The sequence below is a fragment of the Cynocephalus volans genome, chromosome 15, assembly GCF_027409185.1.
Source record: "Cynocephalus volans isolate mCynVol1 chromosome 15, mCynVol1.pri, whole genome shotgun sequence".
Taxonomy (NCBI): Eukaryota; Metazoa; Chordata; class Mammalia; order Dermoptera; family Cynocephalidae; genus Cynocephalus; species Cynocephalus volans.
This window is the reverse complement of record NC_084474.1, coordinates 67,496,010-67,523,882: the sequence shown is the minus strand read 5'-3', so window position 1 is coordinate 67,523,882 and position 27,873 is coordinate 67,496,010. Positions and strand designations below refer to the sequence as shown.

The 27,873-nt window shown below is 30.5% G+C and overlaps 1 protein-coding gene across 3 annotated transcripts in view; it reads left to right on the top strand.

Annotated features, from left to right (window-relative positions):
* CSMD3 (CUB and Sushi multiple domains 3) overlaps positions 1-27,873 on the top strand; it is a 1,171,099-nt gene that overhangs the window by 418,192 nt on the left and 725,034 nt on the right. The window contains exon 7 of one of the 3 annotated variants that reach the window (XM_063079087.1): positions 10,769-11,080. The exons of the other annotated variants lie outside the window; for them this stretch is intronic. Coding sequence (XP_062935157.1) covers positions 10,769-11,080 — 312 coding nt within the window. The remainder of the gene's footprint in view (positions 1-10,768; positions 11,081-27,873) is intronic. 3 annotated transcript variants of the gene reach the window in all.

Genomic DNA, 27,873 nt, shown 5'->3' with positions numbered 1-27,873 from the left:
TACTTTAGAAAAATGATTGGAAATTCATATTATTCTCTGTAAATAGAGTATACCAAAATTATCTGGGTGGATATAAAACTTTTGGATATTTAATATCACATTAATGATTAAGAAAATTTCCTTTGCTTTAATTAATCTTTTGTATCAAAAAGTCAAACCAAGTAACATATATATGATGTTGGTCAGATAGAACACTCTTACTCAAAAAGCCTTTTCAGAATTCAGAGATTTCTTTACATATATGATCTCTACATATAGATACAGACGTATAGACACAGATATATAGAAACTTACAGAGACTATATTGACATCTCTATATCTCTATCTGTATATCTACCTAACTCTATATACATATCACGTCATGTGGGAGAGGCAGAGACAGAAAGAGAGAGAGAATTGAATTTTCTACTTTACATTTTGTATTTTCTATCATCTGAAAAAAGTTTAACGAGTCAAAGCTTCTTAATAATTTGAGATTGGATAATGTTATTGAATATTTGTTGCCACTTCTAGTGCTGGTATATACTTCAAAGACCAATAAGTTCTTGCTGGAAATAGCTTCACTTCAAGCTTCTATGGATTGAATCATTGTTAAGAAAGCTGGCATTTTTTTTTTTTGTATGAGTCATCAAGGAATTTATTTCTCAATATGTACTTTTTCTCAATACAGTTTTCATAATGAATGGAGATCTAAAGTAGAGTATTAGATGTTTTTAATACTGCAAAGAAGGATGTAGGACTTAAATACACACAGAGTAAAAGTGCTTAGAACACTATTCAGTTTGCCTTCTTTTTATTTCTCATTTAATAAAAAGATGCTGGCATGAATTTTGTTTAGATATCCTTGTGAGTATGCTTACTCTCTGTCATTGCATAAGTTTTCACAGGATCTCTCAAAACACATGTACACTAAAGAGATCAATATTTGTTACTAGTTTTTACTTACTTTGTATGCAGGAGATTTTGAGAATTTTTAAGTCTGAGTTGATTTCAAGGTAGGTTTCCCAGGTAATACCCAGATGGCCAGTTAAATTTGAATTTCAGATGAACAATGAATAATTTTTATTATAAATGTGTCCCAAGTATTGCACAGGACGTACTTCTACTAAAAACAAAACAAAAAAATTATTAGCTGACATTCAAAGTTAACTGAGTGTTCCATATTTTTATTTACTAAATCTAGCAATCCTATTTCAAAATGCTCATTGTGATGTGGCTGAGTCAGCTAAATGTTTGAACTACCTTTAGTCCATATATCTCCTTAATACCTTGTCCACATTATAGCAAGAATTATTTTTCTGAAATGCCAGTCTTGTCATATCAATTTCCTGTTTAATATCCTTCAAAGATGCTTCATCTTTTCAAGCTAAGTTGACATGTTTTGGCTTTTCAAGGCTTGGTGCCTGTTATTACTTCCTCATCATTCCTGCTGTGCCAAATAATTTGCAGTTTCCTGAGTATGTTTTACCTTTTCCTCTGTCATACCTTTTTCTAAGATTTCAACTCTGACTAGAATATTCTTTTATTCCTTATGTACTAGGCAAAATCTACTCATCCTTTAAGCTCAATGCCAGTGTCTCTTCTACTAGAAAGTCTTCCTAGTTTGTGTAAACATATCTAAGTTTTCCTAGTTCTTTCTCTATCATCTATTAAAAATATCACATTGCTCTGATATTTTAACAGCTATTAGACTGTTAACTGCTAAGACAGTGATAATACACACACACACACATACACACACATACAGGATGCACAGTAGTCATTTAATTTATGTTTGTAAAATAGCAAGGATGAGGAAGAGAGAAGATAGAATGTAATGAGTTTTATAGTTAGGATATTTTAAATGCTATTCAAACATAGAGAAAGGATAAAAATTCTCATTCTCCTTGGTGTAGAAAGGATAAGAAATAGAAAGATTCACTAAGTAAATAACATTTGCATTCTCTGGAATGAATACAAGACAGGGTTTCTTTTTTCAATATCTACAGATGTAAAAGCACAAGTAGTTTGCTGAATCTCTTTGTTCATATTTCATGCTCAATGTTTTTCTATCCTTCCTAGTAAATTCTCTTCTGAAGGAGGGAGATTTTCTTTATAATTAAAATACAAGCTTATCAGTTTCTTCTCCAGGAAGATTTGAGTAAAGAAAGCTCTAATTAACCTTCTGATTTATACCACCCTCAGGATGAAGCTATCTACTTCTAGAGTAGAAGGAGTCAAAGAGAGCTGGCCAGTTATCACAGTGTTAAATAGATATTTCTGAGACCCTTCTCATACAGATCTCCATATTTTATGCCTAAATTTAACATCATCTGTTGCAATCAAACTAAAGAACCAAAGCATGCTTGAAGCCAAATATAAACAATGTAAACCTCAGCCATTATTTTTAGAGTGTTCGTACCTTCGTTTTATTGATGGTATTAAAAGGCATTTTTTTTAACTTACAGGAAAAGGTGCTTGTAATCAAGAAATATATAAAGAAATTTAAAGGTTTACTTCAAAATATGGACATATGCTTTTAAAAAATCTAACCTTTAGTTATACATAATACACCAATATTTAATGTATAATGTATTTGCCTTTCAGGTTAATGGTAGCCATTGATTATAGAATATATAGGTTCTTACTATTTCTGAAAGTTTATTTTTCCTCCAACACGCTAATTTTCTAAACTAACACTGACATTTATTATCAAGTAAATCACTCTTACTACTAATTAATTTGCTGCTATAAAACAAAATGTGATCTACAGAGTGTGTTATGCAGGAAAATAAGACTTTTTTGGCCTGAATTTCTTATTAGGCTGCTTTACTTCAGCATGTTTATGCAGATTCTCTCCAGTTGCTCAGCAACCCTTCCACAATCAACCCATAAAAGTCTTTTTTTCCAGAATGTCAACCCTTCCTTAGCTGCCCACACCTCCCTTACACTCTACCTGTTAATAATGAACCCACTTCTTCCAATCATATAACAGTCACATGTGATCAGATATCAACTTATGATAACTCTCAATAAAGATCATTAAATGGTCTTAAATCAGGCTTCACACTCCTCCCCAAAACATTTATCTCTCAAACACTCCCTAATATTTCTTCTGAGGGGAAGAACACTTTATAATAAACTAATTCAAGCTGAATAGTGAAGCAAATACTCTAGTATGTGTGCTCTGTCAACCAGAAAGTTATTTGTCTGATTATAAGAAAATCATTTTGAGAGGGAAATACTTAATCCTAAAATATATTTTCTAATACTTTCTGGGCATACAGAGAGAAAGATGTTGGTATAAAGACAACTCTTGGTTCCCTTTAAATGACATCACATATGTAAATGCCTTATATATATTAAAATAAGGAATATTTACAATTAATGAAAAATGACTAGCCCTTACCCCCGTCCCACAACTAGAAGACCATTGTGGAAGTAGACAAAGAATAAACAGGAATACATTCAGATAGTCAAGGTAGGCAGGACCCGGGGACATAATGGGCTAGGTCAGGATAAAGAAAAGTTCTCTTATTTTTTCTTTCAATCATTTTTGGAACAAAAGGTAATTCCACCAGCACCTTTCCCTTACTTTTTTCCTCTTCTCTTTCAAAATAACAAATACTTTCATTATAAAATACTCTTTTTTTGTAAAAGAGCACTGGGAAATGGAAGAAAAGGGAAATGTTAACCTCATTTAAAAAAAAAATTTATACATTTTTGGATGTTTCTTCTCTTTTTCACACCTCTATTCTAGAACATGCAATATACAAAACAATTATATTGTAATTGTGTGTTTTTATATTGTTTGAACATATTTGGACAGGTCTAATTTCTTACTTATGTTTATATCCTGAAAAATACTTTTAACACTCAATGAATATTAATTAAATATAAAGTAAAATGTTTATATATTTTTTTTTTTTTTTTTTTTTTTTTTTTTTTTTTTTTGTCCTTTTTCGTGACCGGCACTCAGCCAGTGAGTGCACCGGCCAGTCCTATATAGGATCCGAACCCGCGGCGGGAGCGTCGCAGCGCTCCCAGCGACCAAGTGCGCCACGGGCTCGGCCCAAAATGTTTATATTTTTGAGAAAGAAAAAAGGTGTACATTTAGCCATTTTTAATCCTTCATTCTTCCTTCACATATTTATCAAATATTCAAGGGGAAATGGAGGATAAACATGTATAAGACATGGTCTCTGCTTTCAAAAAGACATTAATAATATATGCATTATGAGATTTCCACAAGATCTCATGTGGAAGGAAATCAAACAAGTGTGTGCTACATTTCATTTTGTTTGTTTGTAGGAAACCCAGATGGCAAATGCTTCTATGCTAGTTAAGAGCTGCTGCAACAAGGAGGTCTAAAAAGACAGGATTCTGGTTGATTGTTGTAGAAAGATGTAGAAGAGGCATTTTGTCCCTTTCTCTTGTGAAATGTAGCAGAGATGTCGTGAATCTTCTTTCAAAACCTAGGTTTTCAACTTTTATTGTCAGTACGGTGACTTTATGGAAGACAATTATGCTTAGTTCCAAAAAAAAAAAAAAAAAAGAACAAAAAAACACTTCAGTTTGTCTTTTGTGGAGACTTATTCCTGCAAGTGGTGTGTGTGTTCGTGCTAGAGCACATAAAATTTAAAAAGTGGGGCCGAGCCCGTGGCGCACTCGGGAGAGTGCGGTGCTGGGAGCGCAGCGACGCTCCCGCCATGGGTTCGGATCCTATATAGGAATGGCTGGTGCACTCACTGGCTGAGTGCCGGTCACGAAAAAGACAAAAAAAAAAAAAAAAAAAAAAAATGGCAAAATTAAAAAGTGGCATCTAGGACCCATCACTACATATAGCGTTGACTTCCAAAATATATGAAACGAAGAGTGATAAGATGCTGAATTCTGCAACTTCATTTTAATCAACTGGGTGAAGCAGGAAATAGTCATTTGAGAGTGAAATAATATATTCAATATTTTTACAACTATCTATTTAAAATAGTTTTCTCCTAGCATACCTATTCTGTTTTTAGTACTAAGAAATGAGTTGTTTATTCTTTCACATTTTTAAGATAAAACTGTGAGGATATTTAGTATGACATTTATAAATTTATATACATATATAGTTTTATTATGGTTGACCAACACAGTAGTCTCTTTAATACTTTATAATAATTTTAATATTTCCATACTTTATATAGAAAAGGGTATTTATGGTTTATTACAATTGAGTGTATTAAAATTTTAAGCAATTCAGAATTTGGGGTTTCTTATCTTGCATGTAAACAACTTGGCATAATACAAAATTTGTTTATGCTTGTTTTATAATTTACTCATAGTAAGTGTGATTTTAGTGGATGTATTACTAAATTTACTGACAAATCTTGCTATCAGTGTAAGCTTGAATTGCAAATATTTTACTTATTCAATCATTAATTTGCATATTATATTAGTAAAACCACTTGGACTTAATAAACAACAACCAATCCACTTGCAAAACTTAATGTTGGTTTCCTATTTAATGCTTATAAATTTAAAATATAAAACAGAAACATAAGTATACATACCAATATGTCTATAAATTCAGAAAAATAATTTGTATTTAAACTCTTGGTTCTATTTTTGAATTAGTATGTACTTCAATTAATTTATGGTCTTAGAAAATCTTTTATTTAAATTACTGAATTTTTTCTTACTTCACCAAGTTGAACCTCTTTTCACATTTTAACATTTCAGAAATCTGGGTACAGGTGATAACATTTTTGCATTATCATGTCATAGTTTAATTGCCAAAATGTTTTTATTTTTAGAGGTTCATCCTATAATCAACGCTATGTTATATTCATTGAATAAGATATTTTTAGCTGACAATCTTACGTATTTTCAATATAAATGCAACATTTTAATTTAAAAACAAAATTTTATGACCAATATGGACTTACTCCTTAAAACTAAATTATAAACTAATTGTTTTTCAGAATTCACTTAAAATTCTTCTAGCCAGAGTGATAATTTTATATTAACTAAAAGTGATCAAAGTTAGAACATTTATATTTCTTCTATAGTTTTAAGGGCTACTTTTTATTTCAGTTGACCTATCATCTCTTTCTAACTTGAGTATTCATAGTATACACATAACCACCAATTTAAACTACTAAATGCTACATATTTTAGGCTACTGGATTTTATAGTTTTTAAAATGCAAAATACTTTAGTTATTTTTCCACCTACCAAAAGCTTAGTGAAAACTGTAATATTTTCACATGTTACAAATCAGCGGCTTTGTAAACTTTAAACCCTTACATTGAGATAAAGTGTCCATTTACTGGCATGCTTTCCTGCAAGTTTCACATGAGTAATATCGTATAAAAGCACAACAACAACTAAAAAAAATTAAATTATGTGTGCTAACATTTGTAGACTAACTACAATTCAATTGTCACATTAGTAATAATTACATTTTATTCTTATGTCATTTTATTTCATACATATATATGTTTTGCATGTTTTCATGTTAAATGTTTGCTGCATTTCTCTTCATCACATATCACAATGTCACAAAATTATCTTGTTAAATATTCATTCAAATGTTTCATATGAAACACTAAAATTAAGGAAAGAAACAGCATATATGAGGCTACTTTACATAAAATAGTGTCAAACACAAATATCTAAAACCTACTTCTGTAAATATGCAATTGTCTTTAATGTGTACTTGCATAATTTATGTATAGAGGGAGCCATTCACTCATATCTCTAGAAACATATTCTCTTCTACTGTGATGACTTAGACAATAATTACCAGGCAACGTAGCATAAAATCTTAAAACAACCTACATGACTAAACATTACTCAAAAAGAAGTTCAAATTCAATAATGATATGATGTTTTATTTGGCACATATATTACTAAAATTAAAGCCTTAGAAACCTTAATTTTTATTAAAATACATAGCAAAATCTAAATTTAATTAAATATTGTATACATTACTATTAAATAAATTTCTCAATTTATATATATCGCATTTAATATTTCATTATCATAATCCCAAAGATGACATATAATTATGATTTATAGAAGCATGTTTATATCTATACATCATTTCATTTTTTTTATGTTAGGAAATCTTTTGTTAAATAATATTAATAAAATTATACTTTAGATATGTTTTTATATTGTAAACATTTTATTTCTAAATATATATTGAGTAATTTAATGACAAGCTGTTTGTGATAAATTGCATTTTGTATACATGATTTGATTTCAAATGGGAATGAATTTTCTGAATGTAAGTTTTCCTCCCTTAATTTGAGTTACATGTCTTGTAATGTATGCATTTAACTGTGCTAACAAAGACAATATTTACATAATTGTGCAGCATATTTAATTTTTAAAAAGATAGTAAAGTATCATTTTGACATTGGAGTAACGTTTATACATTTAATATTGAATTGTTGCTCTACATAATTCTAAGACTTTTTCCAATATTGACAATTACCTCGTAATACAGTTATGTATGCAAAATTTTTGAATGTTTTAAAACTGTTAAATGGTGCATTTTGATGATTTAAGAATCTGTGTTTCATACACTGCTAATTTAAAGTGGTACCAATATCAGTATTCTAAATTGGTTTACATTTTAAGTAAAATTAGTTATACATATATATGACATAAGTGTATGGTGATGGATGATTATGTTGCCTTATAAGGAAATCAGTGTTATTTCTTCATAATTCCACTACATGTATCAAACATATCTAACGAAATTTAGATGCACTTCTACTTTTTGCCATCATGAGATATATCTGCTTTTCATTCTACAGAAATTTGAACATTCTAAGTAAATCCATTTCACACTAACAGAGTAAACTTTTTAGGTTTGGGAATGATGAAAAAGATCTTGAATTCTTACTGTGCAACTAAATCTTCAGATTCCACACTTTTCCGAAGTTATGTTTTTGAAAGTTAAAAACAAAATTATCCCCCTCCCTTATCATGAAATTGCTCTTCATTAGGGTCACTGATTGAAATACGACTTTGCCATGGTAAAAATTATAATCATATTTCATTTGTGATATTTATTCTTTTTATTATTGCTAATATAATTTTAGCCTCATTATTAAATACATTCATTCATTTTTTTTTGATAAATGTTTCTTGAGTGTCTCCTATGTGCCAGGGATTCACCAGTGAACAGAATATACAAAATTCTCAGGCTTCAGGGAGCTTACTTTCTAGTATAGGGTGGAAAGAATATGAATACAATATATAAGTAAAATATAAGAATTGGTTAGACTATGGTTATTGAACAAACTGGTTTTTTAAATGCTTTACTTCAACATCAAACATTAAACTCTGCTCTGCATTCAGGTTAGGGGAATAGTACTGAATCACCTCACCATCAGGGGGAATTATAGCTATAATACTGAAGATTTTAAGACTGGGGTTGCTAGTAAGTTCTCAACACTACCAAAGAACCCCCAAATTTGGTCTGGAAGGTGTTTATTACTTGGAGTCTTCAACAGAATGGCTGTTTGGAATTGGTCCGTAGAGTTGGTCGATGATTACTTATAGAAACAACCTTCCAAGAATTACCCCAGAATTATTGTCCCAATTGCAAGACACTGTTTGAGATTAATCATGATGACCCAGTGATGGAATATGATAACTCAAATTCAGTTTAGCACTTTGTTAAAGGTAGGAATGCTCAGATCTGAGACAGTACAAATTTCATTATTTCTCAAACGTTTAGTTTATACTTATCAACACGTTTATAGTTAAATTGTTTTCTTCTTTAAACTAAACCTGAAAGCCAGGATATTATGATGAAGTTATAAAAAATTTGAAAGTATTAGTTTTTCATCCTGCTTTTGTATGTCCTCTCAAAAACAGAAGGAATTATTAAATTTCCCAGGAAATAATATGGAGCAGTTTTCATAGTGATGAGCACAAGGGTATCCCAAATGTATGATTTGACATGAAATCAATTATTGTATGTTAGTAGCGTAAGCAAAGTAATTGCTTAATCATGCAATTAAAGAAAATCCTTACCAAATATTAGCTCAGTAAATATTGCAGGCTGATTTGCATAACCAAAATGAATTTCGTAGATTTTAATCTTCACAAAAAATAACTTGGATAAATATTTTATCACAGCTTTTTTTCCTGATTGATACTTAAAGGTGTATTTTAAACATTTAAAATAATTTGATCATTGTCATACCTCATTTACCCCTGACCTCCTCAAAATACAATTATCATTTAATTTTTAAACATTTCTACATCAAATTCAAATAAGATATGACAACTCAGACTGGAAGAATTAGTAGCAGAAATGTGCTCCTTTGCTTGCCTGTGGATCAGGGGCCCCATGTTTGACTTTTCTTCCTTTTTGTGTTTAAGGCCGAAAGCAGAATTACTAGTCCTATTGACCACCTGTCTACAAAAGGAAAAAAAAAAAAAAAAAAAAAAAGGCATAGAATTCTGAAACCATATTAAGAGATATCACTATTTTCCTCTTTTAGAATGGTTAAAGTATACCTGTGTATTTTTTGTCTAAAATATTTAATTAAATATTATGGACAGAATTTTGAAGTGTTGATAAGAAAGGTATATAAAAACATATAGGACTCATTCATTGGCTTTAAGTAATATTCAGAATTTTTTTTAATCAGGACCTGACTATAATTCCTATTTAGTAGCTGCAGTTCTAAAATTCAATGATGTTTTTTCTTGTTAAGTATTTCTGCTGTCAGGATCATTTTAAATATATCCTCATTCAGTTTCATGCTTCTATGATAAGATTACTTTTTTTCATTATGAAAGAATTATGCACTACCAAGTGAAAAAATTTAAGTGAAAGGAAAAAGAAAACCCTAATTTGGCACTTTGAATACAGATTTTAAAATTATAATGAAACTTTAATAAAGATACAAATGCTGTAATATTATATGTTTGTATTTATGTGTGTATATAGACCATGAAATGCTTATGAGATATTTAGAAATTTCCCATCATTATTTAAAACTAGTGTTGTATGAATAAAAGTTCCATGGTGACTAATAGTTAATTTTCAACCACCTCTAAATTGAATAATGTATTTAATTTTAATTAGCACAAAATTGGCCAATCTAAATTTCAAAAAATTAGTCAAAAATATTTAATTAAAAAACACATTCAATTCTAAGTTATGTATAGCTCATCATATTGACTATTTTACTATATTGTCTGCTTTCTGGCAATTGAGGTTAAGGTAGATATTTACATACACTAGTTATTTTGGAGTCTCATTTTGTCATCATTTTAGCTTCGATTTTAAATTCTCTTTTTTCCACTTTCTCATCTTAAAATAAAAATTTTTGATATTTTTCCCAGAAATTATGAAGAGATATGGCACAGACTATTCAAAGCAAACTTTTGAGAAAAGTGTGGTTACATAGTTACCCATTCCGTCAAAACCAGTTGCTTGCCAGGCATTTGGTGCTTAAATTCATCTGTAGATTTAAAAAGAAGAAAAAATATGATTGATTCAGTGCCACATAAAGGGTATATTCTTTCACCTTCTCCCCCTAATGTGTTACAGTTAATATATGGTGTATTTCGTGTGTAATATCTATCCATAGGTTTATTGATACAAACAAATCAACAGATCTGTTGTGCTTCACATTTTAGTGGCATGTTTGTGTTTTGCCTCTTCGTGTTGATTATCCTTAAGGTAATAGCAGGGAAAATAATTTATTAAACTTAGAAAAAAATATATTTAAAAGAAAAAGTTAGCATCTAGTGCTACTGTGTCCCACAGGTTCTTCTACATTGACCCACACTACCTCCACTGGTGAGTTAGAGGAGCATAACAGGACTGCCACTGGTGCTATTGCTGTTGCTAGGACACCTGCAGATGTTACTGTATCCAGTGTTACAGCTGTCACCATCCATAGACTTGCCGAGGAACAGCGAGTGCAAGTTACGAATCTCAGAAATTCAGGTCTGGACCCCAACACGTCCAAGGACGGGCTCACTCCTCATGATGCAGATACACAAAGTACAAGGAGAAGACCAAGAAATGCTGAACAGATAGAAAGAACTAAAGAGCTTGCAGTTGTTACTCATAGAGGTATTGGATGTTATTTTACTTGTGCCCATTTAGTAACAGCCAAAGCTATATTTTGGTAATAATGCTAGTTAGAGATTGAGCTGAAAGAGAGTCAGAATGTAGAAAATGAAAGAAAGAATTCAAAGTAGCTGAAAAACATAGATAGTAACAACCAAAACTGGAAAAATTTGAAAGCACAGAAATTAAAATAAAATATCAAAGTGCAATACAAATGTTGAAGGGGGAGGGGTTGATAGACTAGAAAGAATAAAAATACATAAAAAGGATAGTAAAAACAAGTACTAAATACCTATTAGTCATTATATACCAGTTATTAAGTTGAAGTAACATGGAACTAAAGTAACCAGTTTCTATTAATAAATGCACATATTTGCACATAGATGATTTATCTCATGTAGTGGTTTTTAGTGTTTGCATGAGATTTTAATATTATACAAATAAACACTAACACTTGAGAAAATGTATAATTTGATTGGAAAAAATGGAAACATTATATCTGGTGATTGTTTTATATAGCTTACTCTGTTTGATTTCTAAATTACCTATCGCCTGGATCATATGATTGTACTGAAAACAGATTTCTTATTTGGAAAAGGTAAAAGCTACTGATTGATATTATGACTCCAAAATTTAAATATACCTTAACATCCTAATTTATGTTTTAGAGAAAAAACCCTCAAATCCAAATCATATATTGTTAATTTTCTATTCAATAAATATAAAACCTTTTATAAAATTAGGAATTGGAACAAACATTTTTCTGTTTCCTGTTGGAAAATGTCATAGAGCAGTTTAGGAAAAAAAATCAATTTAGTGTCAAAAATAAAAGGACTTCATTTATATCAATATATGCATCAGTGTAAATATTAACTGAAGTGAAAACATATATTTCAAGTATAAAATATCTACTCCATTTACAACTGATCATCACGTGTTCTCTAAACTGGCTGTGCTTTATGTAGTATGACTAGGCATCGTTTATACAGACATCATGATATTAGTGGAAAACTTCAAAGCTTAGAGTACAAGAAGGAGAGAAATCAAGACATTTTTACATACGTTAATAGAAAATCACACAAAAATATCTCAGAAGCCCATTTCTATTAGGATTTGTACTGAAAGTACTTACTTTGACTCTATTTAAGAAGATGCATTCTAACGTGACTTTTTAATATGTGGTAGTCTCCTTTAAAGAAGTAAATCGACATCACCTTGCTTCTTTATTCACTTTCCTACCATGAATATTGCCACTTATAAGAATATAAGGATCCTGTTAAAATTTATAATTTGCTTAATCAAGTAGACCATGTCTTTTTATTGCAAGGAAATAAAAATGGATAAAAAATGTATTAAAGTATTGATTAATACACAAAAATTTATTAATTTTTTCATTCTCTTTGAAAAATTGCATAAACTAACTAACATTGACAAACTATCTGGTAATCATTTTATCACTCATAAAATAGAAGGAGAGTAATTTCTGATGTAAGTTTATTGTGAAAATCAACTAATAATACAAATACTACTTTAGCCAAAATTTGTCATCAAGTGGTGTGAGAAACTCCAGTGTTACAAATTAATATTTTGTAGAACTTGGAACAATAATCAGATTTAAAATAAAAAAGGTAGTAGCCAATTATTATGTTAAATAAAGTGATTTGAAGATGATTCCATTTAAAATTTTAAGTATATTCAAGTAAATTTTAATTAAGAATCAAGACTACTTCCTTGGTAGATTCTAAATCAGTGTTCGGATTTTCTCAGTGATTATCATAATTTTCTGATGCTATTTGAGGGATGATACCTGTTTCATCTTTCCACATATTCTTTCCACAATGGTGTTTCTGAATGTAATATTCATTCAGTCATGACAGCTACCTTGGAAATAAATATTTTTCAGTTATTGATGCTTAAATCATGTGTAAAACATTATAGGGAAAACATTTTGAATGTTATACTTATCATTATTCTCAGAGACTTAAGATATTATTATACTTTTATCAAATATCTAATTAAAATTGGTTCTTCTGTTTCTTCTTCAATAACGTACTAATATTTTAGTGCTTTCAGTTGGTTACTTATGTATAAACTATTAACAATATAGGCAAAAACATATCGTCAATGTTGAGTAAAATAAACCTATTATCCTAGTCTATTGTTGATGTTTTGAAAAGCTCTTGAAATATAGCTATATTTTCAGCCATAAAACAGTCTTCAAAGATTTGACTCCTAGCAAGTCCAACTTTCTAAACTGAAATTGTCTGACATCAAAACTGTTTTTGTTTTGTTTTTTCCAAAACAACATGCCTAAGATACTTACTGAGTACGAACCAGGTTCTGTTCTAGGGGAAACAAAGATAAATAATACATGATCTCTTCCTTCACAGATCAAAATAGATTGAAGGACCTACAGAAACCCATTTTCATGGTACAAGGGAGATTTTGTAACACTCAGGGCTAATCAGAGTACTAAAGGAGTTATAGGGTTATGCAGGGAATGAGTCATTTAAGTTACTTTCTAAATAAGTCAATGAACATAATCCAAAACAAATTGATTAAATTTTTCTAGATATTTCAGAAAACAAAATTTCTTATTGTAATTTACTCTCCACAATGTAGTCAGAATGAGTTTTAAAAATGAAAATCTGATTATATTAATCTGCTGTTTTAAATCTGGCAGTGATTTCTCAATGCCCTTAGGAATAAAGCCAAGACTTGGTGATGACCCATGAGAACCTGCATGATCTGGCTTTTTCCCGTACCTATAAATTCATCTCATGCCATTCTCACAATCACTTTATAGTTTTAGCCAAACAGGATTTCTTTTAGTTTGTTAAACACCTCATGTTCTTTTCTACCCCAAGCCACTCTCATTAGCTCTTCCTTCTTCCTTTTAACCAGATCACTTTAATTCCCTTTCAAGGATTTAGCTTACAAGGTTAACCTCTAGGAAAGGCTAGATCTTCTTCTCACAACCTGCCATTGCAGCTTGCACTTTCGCTGCACTTGTAATCACTGGCCTTATGGATTTTCCTGTAAATTTTAAGCTCTCTGAAGAAAAAGAGATGGTGAATTTTATTCATGCTGTGTTTGCAGTGCCTGTTACAGTTTCTGATCCATAGATGTATTTACAAAATATTTGTTAAACTAATAAATAATTTTTGTAATTTCATTAGCTAGAAGATTCACTTAAATTGCTTTAAGCTTGAAATTATCTTCTTCAATATAATCAAATATTTACATATTTCAATATTGAAGAAAATGGCATCATTTTGTCACAGTTATAAAATTACAATTTTTTTTTAAATCGCTTTCAAAGGCAGCAATAGTCTCATGAACTGCAATAATATATTGTTTTTATTATATTACTACTTCAAAATTTACAGCATGGAACTGGATACAAATGCATTGCTTATAGCCCTTGTAAATGTACAAAAATCAAAGGAAATTTATAATTAAACAGAAGAAAACTATAAAGTCATAAATTTCATATGGACAAATATTAATGTAATACAATGGATATTTTTGTTGAAGTTAATTACCATCTAAAACATAAATATGACAGAGATTGTTGTAGCATAAGTTCCTCTAATGTGTGCAAGTCCATGCTATTTTTCACTATTTAATAATTTAGTATTTTTTGTTTTATTTTTCTCTATTCACAGTGCAATTAAATTTTCATTTATATTATCTTTTTATCATTACTGGTTCCTAATTTATCTATCTTCAATAATCTGAGGCAATTAAATTATTTATACTTGACACCAATATTATTATGAACACAAAGAAAACATGGAAACTGAAATTTCACACAGTATTTGATACTTAGTACATGTGTGTGTATGTGTATTCAAATCTATGTGTTAATTTATGATGTTAAGTCTTAACTGACTGTTATTTCATTATTTCACAGCTGTGAAATTAATGAATTACATGAAAAACCCTGGGATATTTATCAAATATGTTTTCAACCTTCTGTAGGTTACTATTCCAATTAAATTTCTTATTGCACTGTAGTTAAAACAACAGTAATTTAATTCAAATATCTTCTTTTTGCTTTCTACTTGCTCTCAGTAATAGAAAATCATTTTTTATTTTCTCCATTTTAAATGAGTCTTTGGACACTGAGATAAAATGAAATAAAGGATAAAAGAAATGCTAACAAATTATGTTGGTTTGGATCTTGTTGAAACTATGTATTAACAGCACATCACACTTTGCTATAGTAGTGTCCAATAGTCTTCAAAATGAGAATTCAGTGTTTATTGACTGGATTTTAGTCCACTTTTGCCCCCTACTCTGTGTGTGAGATTGATCAGGTCAGTGCATTATTAGAGCTTTATTAGAGCTTAATTTCTATATCTGTAATATAGCCATTGTAGTATCATACTATTACATTAGGGTTATTGAGAGGATTAAACATGATAGTGGGTGGAAGTGCCAGAAAATCTTAGGTATCTTCTCTCAGTGGAGAGTAAGTTCAATTCCCAAAGCTTCAACTTCTTAGTAACTGAGAATACCTGCTTCATAGGGGAGTTCTGTAAAAAATTTAGCACAGTTGCTGACTTAAGTGTTCAACAAATACCAATTATTGTTATATTTATCATTATTCACGAAATATGTTTCAGCTTTTCCTATGTGCTATGGAATTGTACTGGATAGTAAGAACGTAAGATTCAATAATATAGTCTATGCCATAGAGTAGTTACATAACTTAAAAAAGAATTACAAATTTATTGTGAGAAACTACAATAAACGTATTTTTGAAATGCTACTGAATTACCATGGAGAGACTACCTCTAAATGTAAAACTTAAGGAAAGCTGCAAAGAGAATATTTGAACTAATTCTTGAAGGATGAGTAAAAGTTTGAAACCAGTAAATTGTGTTTATGATACTAAGACCCATAGGAAATGCATTGAGTAGATATTTATATGGAATAGAAATATAATGAGCATATAAATAAAATAAATATGAAAGTGTCCAACCATGTTTAAAGGAAGACATTAATATAAGTAAACCTGAAAACAATTGATGTTTTTGGTTTGCAAAATATCCAGATGTTAAAAATTAAATAACATTTATCTACTATTTTTTAAAATTTATTAAAATAGTTTGTTGCCTTTAATTAAAAGATCTCTTTTAAAGTTATTTCTTAATACTCACTTAAAATACCTTTTTCAATGATCGCTAAATCCCATATTTCAGTATTATATCACTAAGGGATTTCAACTCAAAGTTGATTTAAAATAGAAGAGTTTATATAATAATATGATCAAAAAATAATAAGTGTCCTGTATTTCTAGAATTATCTATTTTACAATTAGATGGGATCTTTCAGATCACCTAGAAGAATACTACTAATTTGTACCACATAAAAACCCAATCTTTATATTTCTAAACTAACATTCATTCATAAAAGATTTATTTAGGATCTAATGTGTGCAAAGCCTTGTATTGAGTGACATTAAGGTTAAAATGAAATAAATTATATGCACAGTTGGGTGTTCTTCAAGAAATTATTAGTCATATTATACCTTTTTAAAAAAATAATTAAAATATGTTTTATTACAGAGTCATTTATTTTAATATTGCTCTTCTGGGAGATTATAATAGAATGATATTTCTATTACTCTTATTTTCAATGTATAGACAAGTTTTGTTAACTGTTAATGAGGAATTTTAGTAGTTGCTGTTTTCAATTGCAAAGTGTAGATGTATTCTTCTGAAAAAGTTCCCATACACGGATATTAATAATAATTAATTTTTTTATGGTACTTCCCAGTGGAAATTTAACTTTGATGACTATAACATCTTGTGAGGTCAAATAGATGTTATGAGGTTTTAAAGACATAACTGCTGTTTGTTTCGACATTAGTGTAGTCAATTCTTCCGCAGTATTTTTAATGCTAACAATCGTTATAAATAGGGTTTTAGTTTGGTTAATAAAGTAACATGAAATTATGTTTAACTGGGATTGAATATGATGTAGACTTTTCTCCCTCAAAACTAGACCATTAAAGAAAATCTAGTTTAATCATCAGTTTTTAAATAAGAGGTTAATTATTTATTATTTTAAGCTTTAAGGAAAGAATGGTTAATTCAGCATAAAACAATTCATTTTAGGTGAGCAGTTTTAATCCAAACAAAAACAGGATTTTTTTATTTTTATCATAGTTTATGTTTTTTCAAGTAAGTTCAACCACACATTTACACGGCTCAACAAAAATGATAAAACAACAGACTATCAGACACATGTCCATATTAAATTTCCAGTTTATTTCAGAAGTCAAGATTCCATGATATGTAACTTTATTCTGAAAAGTGTTTCAATTTTGTAATACAACAAAAATCCTACTGTGTGGAAATAACAGTTCTTAGGTGCCTGTACTATGTGCCTATCAATAATAGGTTACATGGTCGCATGTAAAATATATTTTAATTATTTTCAAGCATTTGTTAGTAACTAATACTATTTTAAAAAATTTTATTAATACTTATATAGAGTATAAATTTGTAACTCCAAAAGATGTTGTTTCAGTGTTTTTAATACTCATAAGCATTATCACTATGAGGAAGTTAATTTATGGGTAGTTACTTAAATGTGTCTTTATGAGTGCTGATATATGTCCATCAAGCAATCAGGTATCAGGGCTCTATTGAACATCTTATCTCTTGACAAGCATATGATGATTTCCAAAGAATATTAGAATGGTCTCTATTCTCAAAAGAAAAGTCATAGAGATAAAATTACAGAGAAAAATTATTGGTCAAATTATAAGAGAGAATTACCGCAGAATAAGTATGATATGTGAATGAGAATGAGGCAAGCTGTCTTGAAACATGGGACATGCTATTATATGCTCAGAGATCAAACCTGTTCTCTGGCATAGGTTGTAAAACTTAGTTTATTATAAAGAAGACTGTTCTACCATTAAGTTTTGCTCAAATATTGATTGTATGCTTCTGGAGTCAGTGCATTCCTAAATCACTAGTAAGATATTCAAGCATAGGTTGATGGATGAACAAATTGAGTATTTATAAAGCATCAAAGACTCTCAAAAATATGATTGCTACTGTCCCTTCTACTCCTAAGAGTTTATGATTCTATCCAGAGATATTGTAAATAATGTCTTTATCATCACCTTATATTTACTCTTGGTATTTGAGCTGACATGTACTTTTTTATATAATTATTTAATTTTATAGCTAATGTAAAATAATCACAGAAGTGGCCAACACTACCATCAAAAAATTTAGAGATTGGCAATCTACTTATCTGAGTCAATACGAATTCAGCCACATACAAATTTCTCCCTAGGCCCAATGCACACATCTATGCCTTAAACTCCAAAAATTCTCCATTTGCGGTCCAACCATAGCTTGTCTTTTAGGCAGTATTATTCCTAATGACAGATAACAATGTTATCCTTAATTTCTTCACTACCACATTCTACAACTCATTCATTCATTTGTTTTTTTGTCTTTAGTTTTCTTTCTTTACTTCTTTTCTTTCTTTTGTATTTTTTCCTTTCTTTCCTTCTCTCTTACTTACTTTCATTTACATCTTTCTTTTTTTTCTCCCCACCACTTCTTTTATAAATATTCCCTGAGTGCCAAGCTGTCTTTTTGCTGTTGAGTATATAGTATTGAACAAAACTGAATAGGCCCTGCTTCATTGAACTTATATTAAAGTGGGGAGAAAAGGACAGTAGATAAGTAAACAAATAATCATATGATGGTAATAAGGACTGTGTAGAAAATCAAAGTAGACTATGTGATCTATGGTTAGCTACTTTATTTTGGATGTTCAAGAAAGTCCTCTTAGAGGAGTTCAAATTTAAGCTGAGACCTAAATAGTAGAAGGACAAAGGCATGCTCCTGGAGATACGGTCTTCCATGCTTTGGAGACAGAGGAGAAAGCTTACCAGGCAGAGAAAACAGCTATTTAGATATAATTTTAGTTTTATTTGAAAACCCATTATTCCTGAAGTTCAGAGCTCAAGGAGGACAATGATATATTCGATGTGGGAAACACAGGCAGGAACCAGACCATTTGGCTTTGAGGCTTTGGTAAAGAGCTTTTTTAAAAAATTGAAGACATTGGTGGGCTTTAGCAGGGTAGTGATACTCTCTAATATACTTTTTCAGGAAGTCACGTTAGGAAGAATTTGAAGAAGGAATTTTAAGTACTTAGAAGCAGGCAGGCATCTATATTAGTAAGGTATACAAAAGTGCAATTAACAGTTGTCAGTGACTTGGAGTCTACGTTAGAAGACTTGTTACGTCTACGTTAGCATTAAACAATGCTTCTCCAACCTCAGTGTGAACACACATCAACTAGCAACCTTATTGAAATTCAGACTGTGACTTGATGGGATTGGTGTGGGATCTGAGAGTCTGCATTTCTAACAAGTCTCCAGCTTATCCCAATATGTTGAGCAGTGAGAACTCAAATGAGGATAATTATCATCAAGAGAGAGCAACACATACTAAACAATCACTACTGTGTCTAGTCCCCATGAGACCTTGTTCTCCAGTAAATTAATAAGTGTTGATACGTTATCTTAAATAATATAGCAAAAGCTAAATTTTAATTCCATAAGAGTGATTCTAATAGTGGAAAATTCATGAGTGAAAGAAATATTTTAGGGCAGATGGATTTTCTGGATCAACCTTAATAACAATAATTAATTCTGCCAGCCCTTAAGAATGGCTGAGCTGTTGACATTCATTATGATTTTAATGGAAAGATCAATGAATGGATGAAAGATGAAATCAATACCAAGTCAAATTATAGCTCATAATTTTAATATTTACCATAAATACTTTCAAATGGATATTATTTTTAAATGTGTTATCAAATAAAAAGTAAAAACACCAGGCTTTGGTTTCCATTTACTTACCATGTTTGAAGACTCTGAAAGACTAACAGATAGATGAAAGTAAAACATAGTGAATAGAAGGACACAAAAATTGATTGCCAAATCAAAAATTCTCATGAGTGAATACTTAAGTATCTTCTTATTTTATATGTAAATGGTGAAATTGCGTTTGTCTGCTTGAATTCCCAGATTCTTCTCTATGAGACTAATTCATATACTGATTTTTATAGCATCTTTAAGACTTGAAATAATAACAGACAAGAGAATTTATAACTTTTTAAAAAATTTAGTTACATATGGTTCTTATAAGATACTTCATTTCACTTAACTGATTATGAATTTCAGATGTGAGAATTCTGATATTGGTAAATAAATGTAACAGACAGGGAATTGTCAACATTTGGGGGGATGACATATAAATATTGACTATTGCTTGCTTTATCAATATCCTGTAATTATTTTTTATTCTTTTCATTGTTCTCTTGATTATTCCCTAATTATATTATGTTGCTTTGTGTTGCTTTGCCTCCCACGGATTTGTCACCCCACTTCCCCTGGGTGACAGAGACACAAAGGATTACTCAAAGCCCATCTCTTTTGAGCAGTGAGAAGCCCCGAAGGGGTTAACTTCCCTGAGAACTCTCAAGCTAGATCCAACCCTTCCATTTGGGAAATTAATACCAAATTGGGGTTCTCTTCCTGCATTTATTTTCCAGACCAGGAAGTTACAGGAAGAGAACATAGGTGGGGTTATAGTTTAACCATATAGGCTGTTAACTTTCAGTGAAACTAGCCAGATGACATTCCAGTAGGCAATCAAGTGGTCTAATCAACACAAGCTTGATCTTAGCAAACATTCCTTCTTATAGCAATTTCTCAGTATCTTTACATAACAACCAGTAACTAGTCTGTCCTTGAGCCAGCAACCTGCTGTGCCACAAATCTTTATCTTACACCAGAGACTTATAGCCTGAGGAAAATTTCCAGTTCTCCACAAGGTCAATATTTGAAATTGCAAGACTTTGGAAAACTAGGCCCTGTGAATTACATATGCTTTTTAATATATTCCACAATATTATTTTGTGGAAAACTGTTTTCAATGTTGATATTTATGGCAATTTTAAAATCTATGTCCAGAAATGTACCGATTTATTATTTAAATACATAATTATTTATTGAATATCATCCTCATTTTCTATTCCATTACCATATTTTATAACATCACTGTGAAATTGTCAAAACAATGTCATGCATAAGAGTAAATATATTTTTATATTTCTCATTATTTTACACTTTGTCGAATAACTTACTTTTAGGAAGAAAGAGAAGAAAACATATAATGTTTGAATTTACTTGTTAACAAATTTAAGCATTTTAAAAATGTATAGATAAAAACAAAACCAAACAAAACAAAACTTTGAATGCCCGAGGACTTGTATGACAACTTTAAGAGATGAAAATTCGTTTCTTTCACTAATGACAAATCTGCAGGTAACCACTTTAACATTTTTATCCAAGCCATGCTTTTGAGTTGGTCTTATGCAGAGACCTTAAGAATTTCTGATTGTCCTACATTCTTGTTTTTCTTTGAGTAGGTCTTTAAAGAAACCTACATCTTTTCCCATTAACTGGCACCCTCATCCCATAACAATGGTCTGATTTCATAAATATTTTTTCATAGTTTTAACCACATTGTTATTCTCACCAGTAATCGTTAATTACATATCTTGGTAGCTTATTCTTTATTTTAACATAGTACAAGGGTATTTCAAAAAGTTCATGGAAAAATGGAATTAAAAGATAATACAAATCTTTCCATGAATTTTTTGAAGACCTCTCATATTCGTTATTTTTTTTTAATGATATGGGAAAACAAGAAAAGATAATGATTATATGAATTGACCTGATCAAAGAGGAAGGCTTAACTTTACAAATCAGAGGCAAAAACAGTTTTGTGTGTAGCTCATTTCCCCAAATGCTTACTAGAGTTATCATTTTACCTGTGAATGTCACAGTGAATGTGATGTATGTGACTTTTAAGTTGTTTTCCTTGTTAAAATATTTTGAAGGGGCTAGACTTTCTATTTATGCTCAAAGCTAGTGCCAAAGCGGACTTCTCTGCCTTTTGGAGTATGAAGAAATGGTCCTATGTTAGAGACATTTTTATTTTGTTCTGAATTATTTCGGGACATTTTCACCCACTTTTGCAACAAGCTGCTTTCCTTGTATGTAGTTTTCTAGAGCATATGGCTGTCCTGCTGTGCACAGAGTGAAATCACACAATTAATCTCTGCAATTTTAGGAAGAGCAGAACATTCATATATGGTAGAACAGCATGGTGTTAGGTTTGGGGTGCATTGCATAGGATATTTTTCTCTTCACAATTACATCATTTGTATTCTAAATCATGGACTATTACTTTTTAGTGTTTACACTTGATCTTTCTTTATTTAAAATATTCTTCAAATGCCATTTCTTCATTATGCCAACTGAGATTAAAGTGACAGAAATTTCTAGATTGATTTTATCCAGAGCCCAGAGAGGTTAGAAATTTTTCATTGAGTAAGCTTACATTAAGGAAGAAAAAAAGTTTCATAAACTCTCCTGAACTTTCCCACCAGAAAGGAATCCAGTCAAAGATGATTTCACTAGGGTCAAACCTGTGGCTCACTCAGAAGAGTGCCGCTGGGAGCGCAGCGGCGCTGGGAGCGCAGCGGCGCTGGGAGCGCGAGGCCGCAGGTTTGGATCCTATGTAGGGATGGCCGGTGTGCTCACTGGCTGAGCGCGGTGCGGGCGACATCAAGCCAAGGGTTACTATCCCCTTACCAGTCACAAAAATAAATAAATAAATAAATAAAAATTAAAATAAAAAAATAAAATTGTGGTGTTTAAAAAAAAAAAAAAAGATGACTTCACTAAAAGACTAGATGGTGATTTGAATTTCATACAGCAATTCACTTTTCCTATGCCTTTTTTATTCATCTCCTCACACTTTTTAAAATAAAATATTATGAGGCTTCAGGCCATGGGATTATATTTGGCACTATCAGAAAATAATTGATGTCCTTGTTGAATATTAAGTCCAGTTAATGAAACTTCTATCCCATATTAAAGTAAAACATACTTAAAATCAGATATTGTTTATAACTTGAATTTTTTTATTACTAGTTTTACATTAAAGAGAATAAATGGACTTTTTCCATCTATTTGTGGTTTTCCATGATACACACTTGAGAGTTCTGATTTAATATATGGAGTGCTGTCAGTCATAGTTGAGTTGTAGTATAGATGCTAGAATTGCAGTTTCAGAGTCAAATGAGTGAACATATTTTATTAACATATATATGACCTTGGGCATTCCACTTAGCCCTTCTCTAGTTCCACATTTGTAGAAAGGGAGGCAATAATTTTGAATAAATATTTTGTGATTTCAATGAGACAGTAGGCATAGAATACCTAGTGCTTCAGACACATTACCATAAATGATACTATCCCTCTCTGGAGACTTTACAAGGTGGAAATATACTCTAGTTGTATAATAACCTCTTAAGGTAAAGATAAATGTGAATAAATTTAAAAAAAACTATTAGCACAGATTTAAGCTTCTTATGTAGATCAATTCCTTAGGAATAAAATATATAGTTTAATTCAATATTGACAGAGAAAATTGGAATCCAGTATGTACAGCTTGATTTAACACTATTCATATTGAACTCATGTATAAGTTATACCAGTGTAATTTGTAATATTTAATTCAACTCAGATTTCTATTAGCCCTATATTTTTTCTTTTAAGTTTTACCCTTAATTCAATTACTCTTTAACTTCAATACAACCAACTCATTTAACTTTATTTTATCTACTCTGTCCTTATGAATTCTCTATGCTTCTTGCAGAGATAATTGCTAGAAAAGAGTACAGTTATGTGGTTTAGATCTACAAAACACGTCCTAAGAAACAAGTGAAAAACCAATGGTAGGATAAGCCACTGATAATTCTACCTAGATATTATCTTTTGATGTATGACAGTGATCATAGACAAATTGAGAGATCTTGCTGAATATGGTACTTGAAACATATACTCATATTTAAAATTACATCTCTAATGACTTCCATATACCACTGATCTATACATCAGAGTCCACTTGGAAACAATGGAACATCAGCTAACTCAAGGAGGGTTCACTTACAAAGGATCTATTTCTAAATAAATGAATATAAAGGAACCACAAAGGATCATTCTGTAACCTAGGGTAGTAGCAGCTGGGCTGTCATTATTTCCAGTTTGTTGGGATGAAGGGAGTAAGATGCTGGACAGAGTCATGTATTACAGGCAGGCAAGAAGGACCAATGACTTTCATAAAGACTACTAGCCATCTCCAACAAATGTAATGATAAGGGAGCCTGTGGAATAAAAATTCTGATTTTAATGTCCTCTCTCCTTTCATCATCCTGCTGTATTTCCTCCGAGGATAATTGAGTTTGTCGACAGAGTTTACTGCTTAGGAAACTTAGATGTTTTTAAAAAAATCACCTGAGGATTTTTTTAAATGGTAGATTCTAATTCAATAGGCCTATGGGTGATGGACGATATTTTGCTTTTCTAACAAGCTCCCAGGAAATGCCAATGCTGCTAGTGCAATGCCACAATTTATGAAGCGAGGATGTAAGTTATGCAGATCAACTTTCTAGAAAGAGAACAAGGAGGAAAATGAGGATACTAGATCTTGAAAGGCAAATGGACATAGAGAACATAGGTGGGTTATAATGAGCGCTCTGCTATCTTGAATAGCCCTGAACTTAGCAGCATAAACCTGCGTTAAGTACAACCATCAGAACTCATCTATGTTTGTCTTATATAGAACCCAGGTAATGGAACAAAGACTTCTAGTGAAGAAATTGAATAAAATATAATGACTTGAAATCACAAGGATGAGGGAATATTGTTACTTTTTTTTAAATTTAAAATCACTTACTGCAGTATAATGTGCAGTGGAAGAACATATTTCTCTGACCACATTCTGATGAATGTCATTAACTATGGTCACTATTATTCAAACAATTGCTTCTTTCCCAATTAATCTCATTTCAGAATGCATTATAGTGTACATAAGTGATCTTTGAGATTGAGTGTAAAACAAATATGTAATGTAACATTACTTATCTTGAGTAAGAAAATTTTATAATCATTTTTTTAGTACTTTATAGTGAAATTATCTATGGTAAAATTAATTATAAAAAACAAACTAAAATTAAAAAACAAAGTAATTTGTGTTCAAAAGAATATGATATATCAAAACAAAAAAAAGGCCTAAGAAAATGCATAAATTGGGTGAATCTTAATATTTAACTTTAGCACCAAAGACAATAAAAATAGTGAGTTAACTTGAAGCTGTCAGAAAATAAGGATTAAAAACTTAATTGAAGGCAGACCGTTCTTAAATGTTAAAAGCATCTGCAAACCATACCATTGGCAACTCCTCCCATACGGTGACTTTTATTATGTCAATTATAAGAACCCCTGAAGAGAGTATAAAAATCCCACATTTTTCATATAATTCTGACATTTTACAAACACCATAACTGTAAGACCTGGTACACCAAGCATTGCGGGTGCATCTGCTGTTATCTACATAAGTGTTATGAATTTCTGAATTTGTTCCATTTCTAGAAAGAAGAAAGCATACATAATTTGTAGAGTCTTTATCCATAATTAATTTTACGATTTTTCAGGCAGTTATATAGTCTGTCCACTGTCTCCTAAATACAAGGTAACAATTTAATGTATTAGGCTTGTGAAAATTAACAAGTTGATTTTATGAAATATGATGTCTTCTTGTCATACTCACCCCTCTCTTCAGTTTCCCAAGTGAAAAGATGTACACATATTTCTTAGTCTAAAGTGGTTGAAAAATAGGATTCCAAAGATTTAGAGTCTAGTTCGACGACGTTTCAGTGTTGAGACCTTGCAGTTTTAGGATCTTCTTTTGCAAAATGAAAAATGAGCCTGTTACAGGAATATCTTAAAATATGTTAAATAACTTCATATTTATATAATATAAAATGATTATATATTCAAAGATGTTTCTATACATTTCTACTAAATGTACTTTTTGTACAAAAATTTGGCGAGGTTTCTAACTTTGTATAAAGAAGTAAAATTTAAGTTAGAAGTCCATGACAAGTAGATGATTTAATTTGTATGCTATTACTACACAGTGAAAAAAGACATAATACTAAGACATAATACAAGGCATAATACAAAATAGTCAAAAAATGTTTAAAATATTGTATCATCAATTAGAATGGCCTCTGAGACTCACTAGACATTAAAATTATAACTGGTAATAACAATAGTACAAATAACTAACATTTAGAGACTCGCTGTATGCCGATTCTAGAATTTCTTGCAGAATTTTAGCAGAGTAGTAAAATATGCAGTTATATATTTTCTTCCAGTTAAAAACAGGGCATTTTAAATTTGCACATTTTGTATTAATGTACATTTTATATTTACACTAGCTATATGCAAGAATAAGTGCTAGCCACAAACTAGTATGGTAGAATCAATAGGAGTTTAAGATTTAAAAAAATATGTACTGGGGTGTCTGAACCATATTACTTATCTCTACTCAAAAGAGTGAGTACACTAAGATTTTAAGTAATTATAAAAATGAGTATATAGCATTTATTAATAAACTTAATTAGTTCAATTCCATTATTTTAAATTTGGAAATACTTTGGATCTTGCATATTCCTACAATTTTACAAATGATTTTTTTCTCTGCTTTTGAACATATTTAGTTTCATCACTACTTTCTCATCAAATGGTGGTCATTATTATTTCTGTTTATATAAACTTTATCTCAATTTGTTTTGAAGTTATTGGGAAATAAAATACTTTGCACTAAGATTCATGAGCTACTTAATAGTATGCTGCTGACTTTTCTATTATACCTTCTTCCTATATAATCCAGAAACATGCTGTAATTGCAGCATGCCTCTAATCACTTTTTTAAAAACTAGGATACAGAAACATTTATAAAGCAAACATTACTTTCTCAGAAATTTGTACTGTTAACCCAGTGCTAAATCTTATATGAAAGATGGCAAAGCAGACACTGCAGGAGTATTATATAGCTTTTACTGGGGCATCAGCATAGTTTCTTGATCTTTCTTCTTCTAAGGATTAATTATGAAAGGTGTCATCAAAAAGCAGCCCGCCTGCTAAATATGCCCTGAAAAAAGTATTTTGTTCAGCCAGTACAGATTGTAAAAAAAAAAAAAAAAAAAAAAGTTAAATTTTAATATTTGTAGGCCTGTAATATGGAGCTACTACTTACCTTTAAACAAACAAAACTTGTTCTTTTAACACAGTTAAATCCTTTTATAAGCCATATGCATGTTTTAATCTCTGGGATAGAATTGAGAATTGTGATTACATTAGTCTTTCCTAATTCCTTTGGTCCAGAGTTTACTCCTGAATAATTAAAGGTGAATGAATCTCTTAGAACTTAACAGAGAAGTTAACCAACGTGCCCCATTTCTTATGCCAATAAGATCTTCCTACTTTTAGCCCAGTTGGAGAAATGCCACAAATAATACATGGTATTTTAACATTATTTTATCCTGCAACACAACTCCTAGTCAGTGATTGATTATATTTCTTAGTATCCATGTAAATGAGTCTACGGCTCTATAATGAGATGTGCCATATTTTCAAAATCAAGTGCACATACCCATGCCAGCGTGTGCACGTTACTTGTTTTCAATATCCAAAGCAAAAAATTAAAGAAAATTATTTTCTTCTTATTATAGTTCATTTGTTCTGTATAAAGAGAAAGACATGATTATAATTAATAAATTAAAAATAAAAAGTAGGAATAACACATCAGGTATCATATCAAACA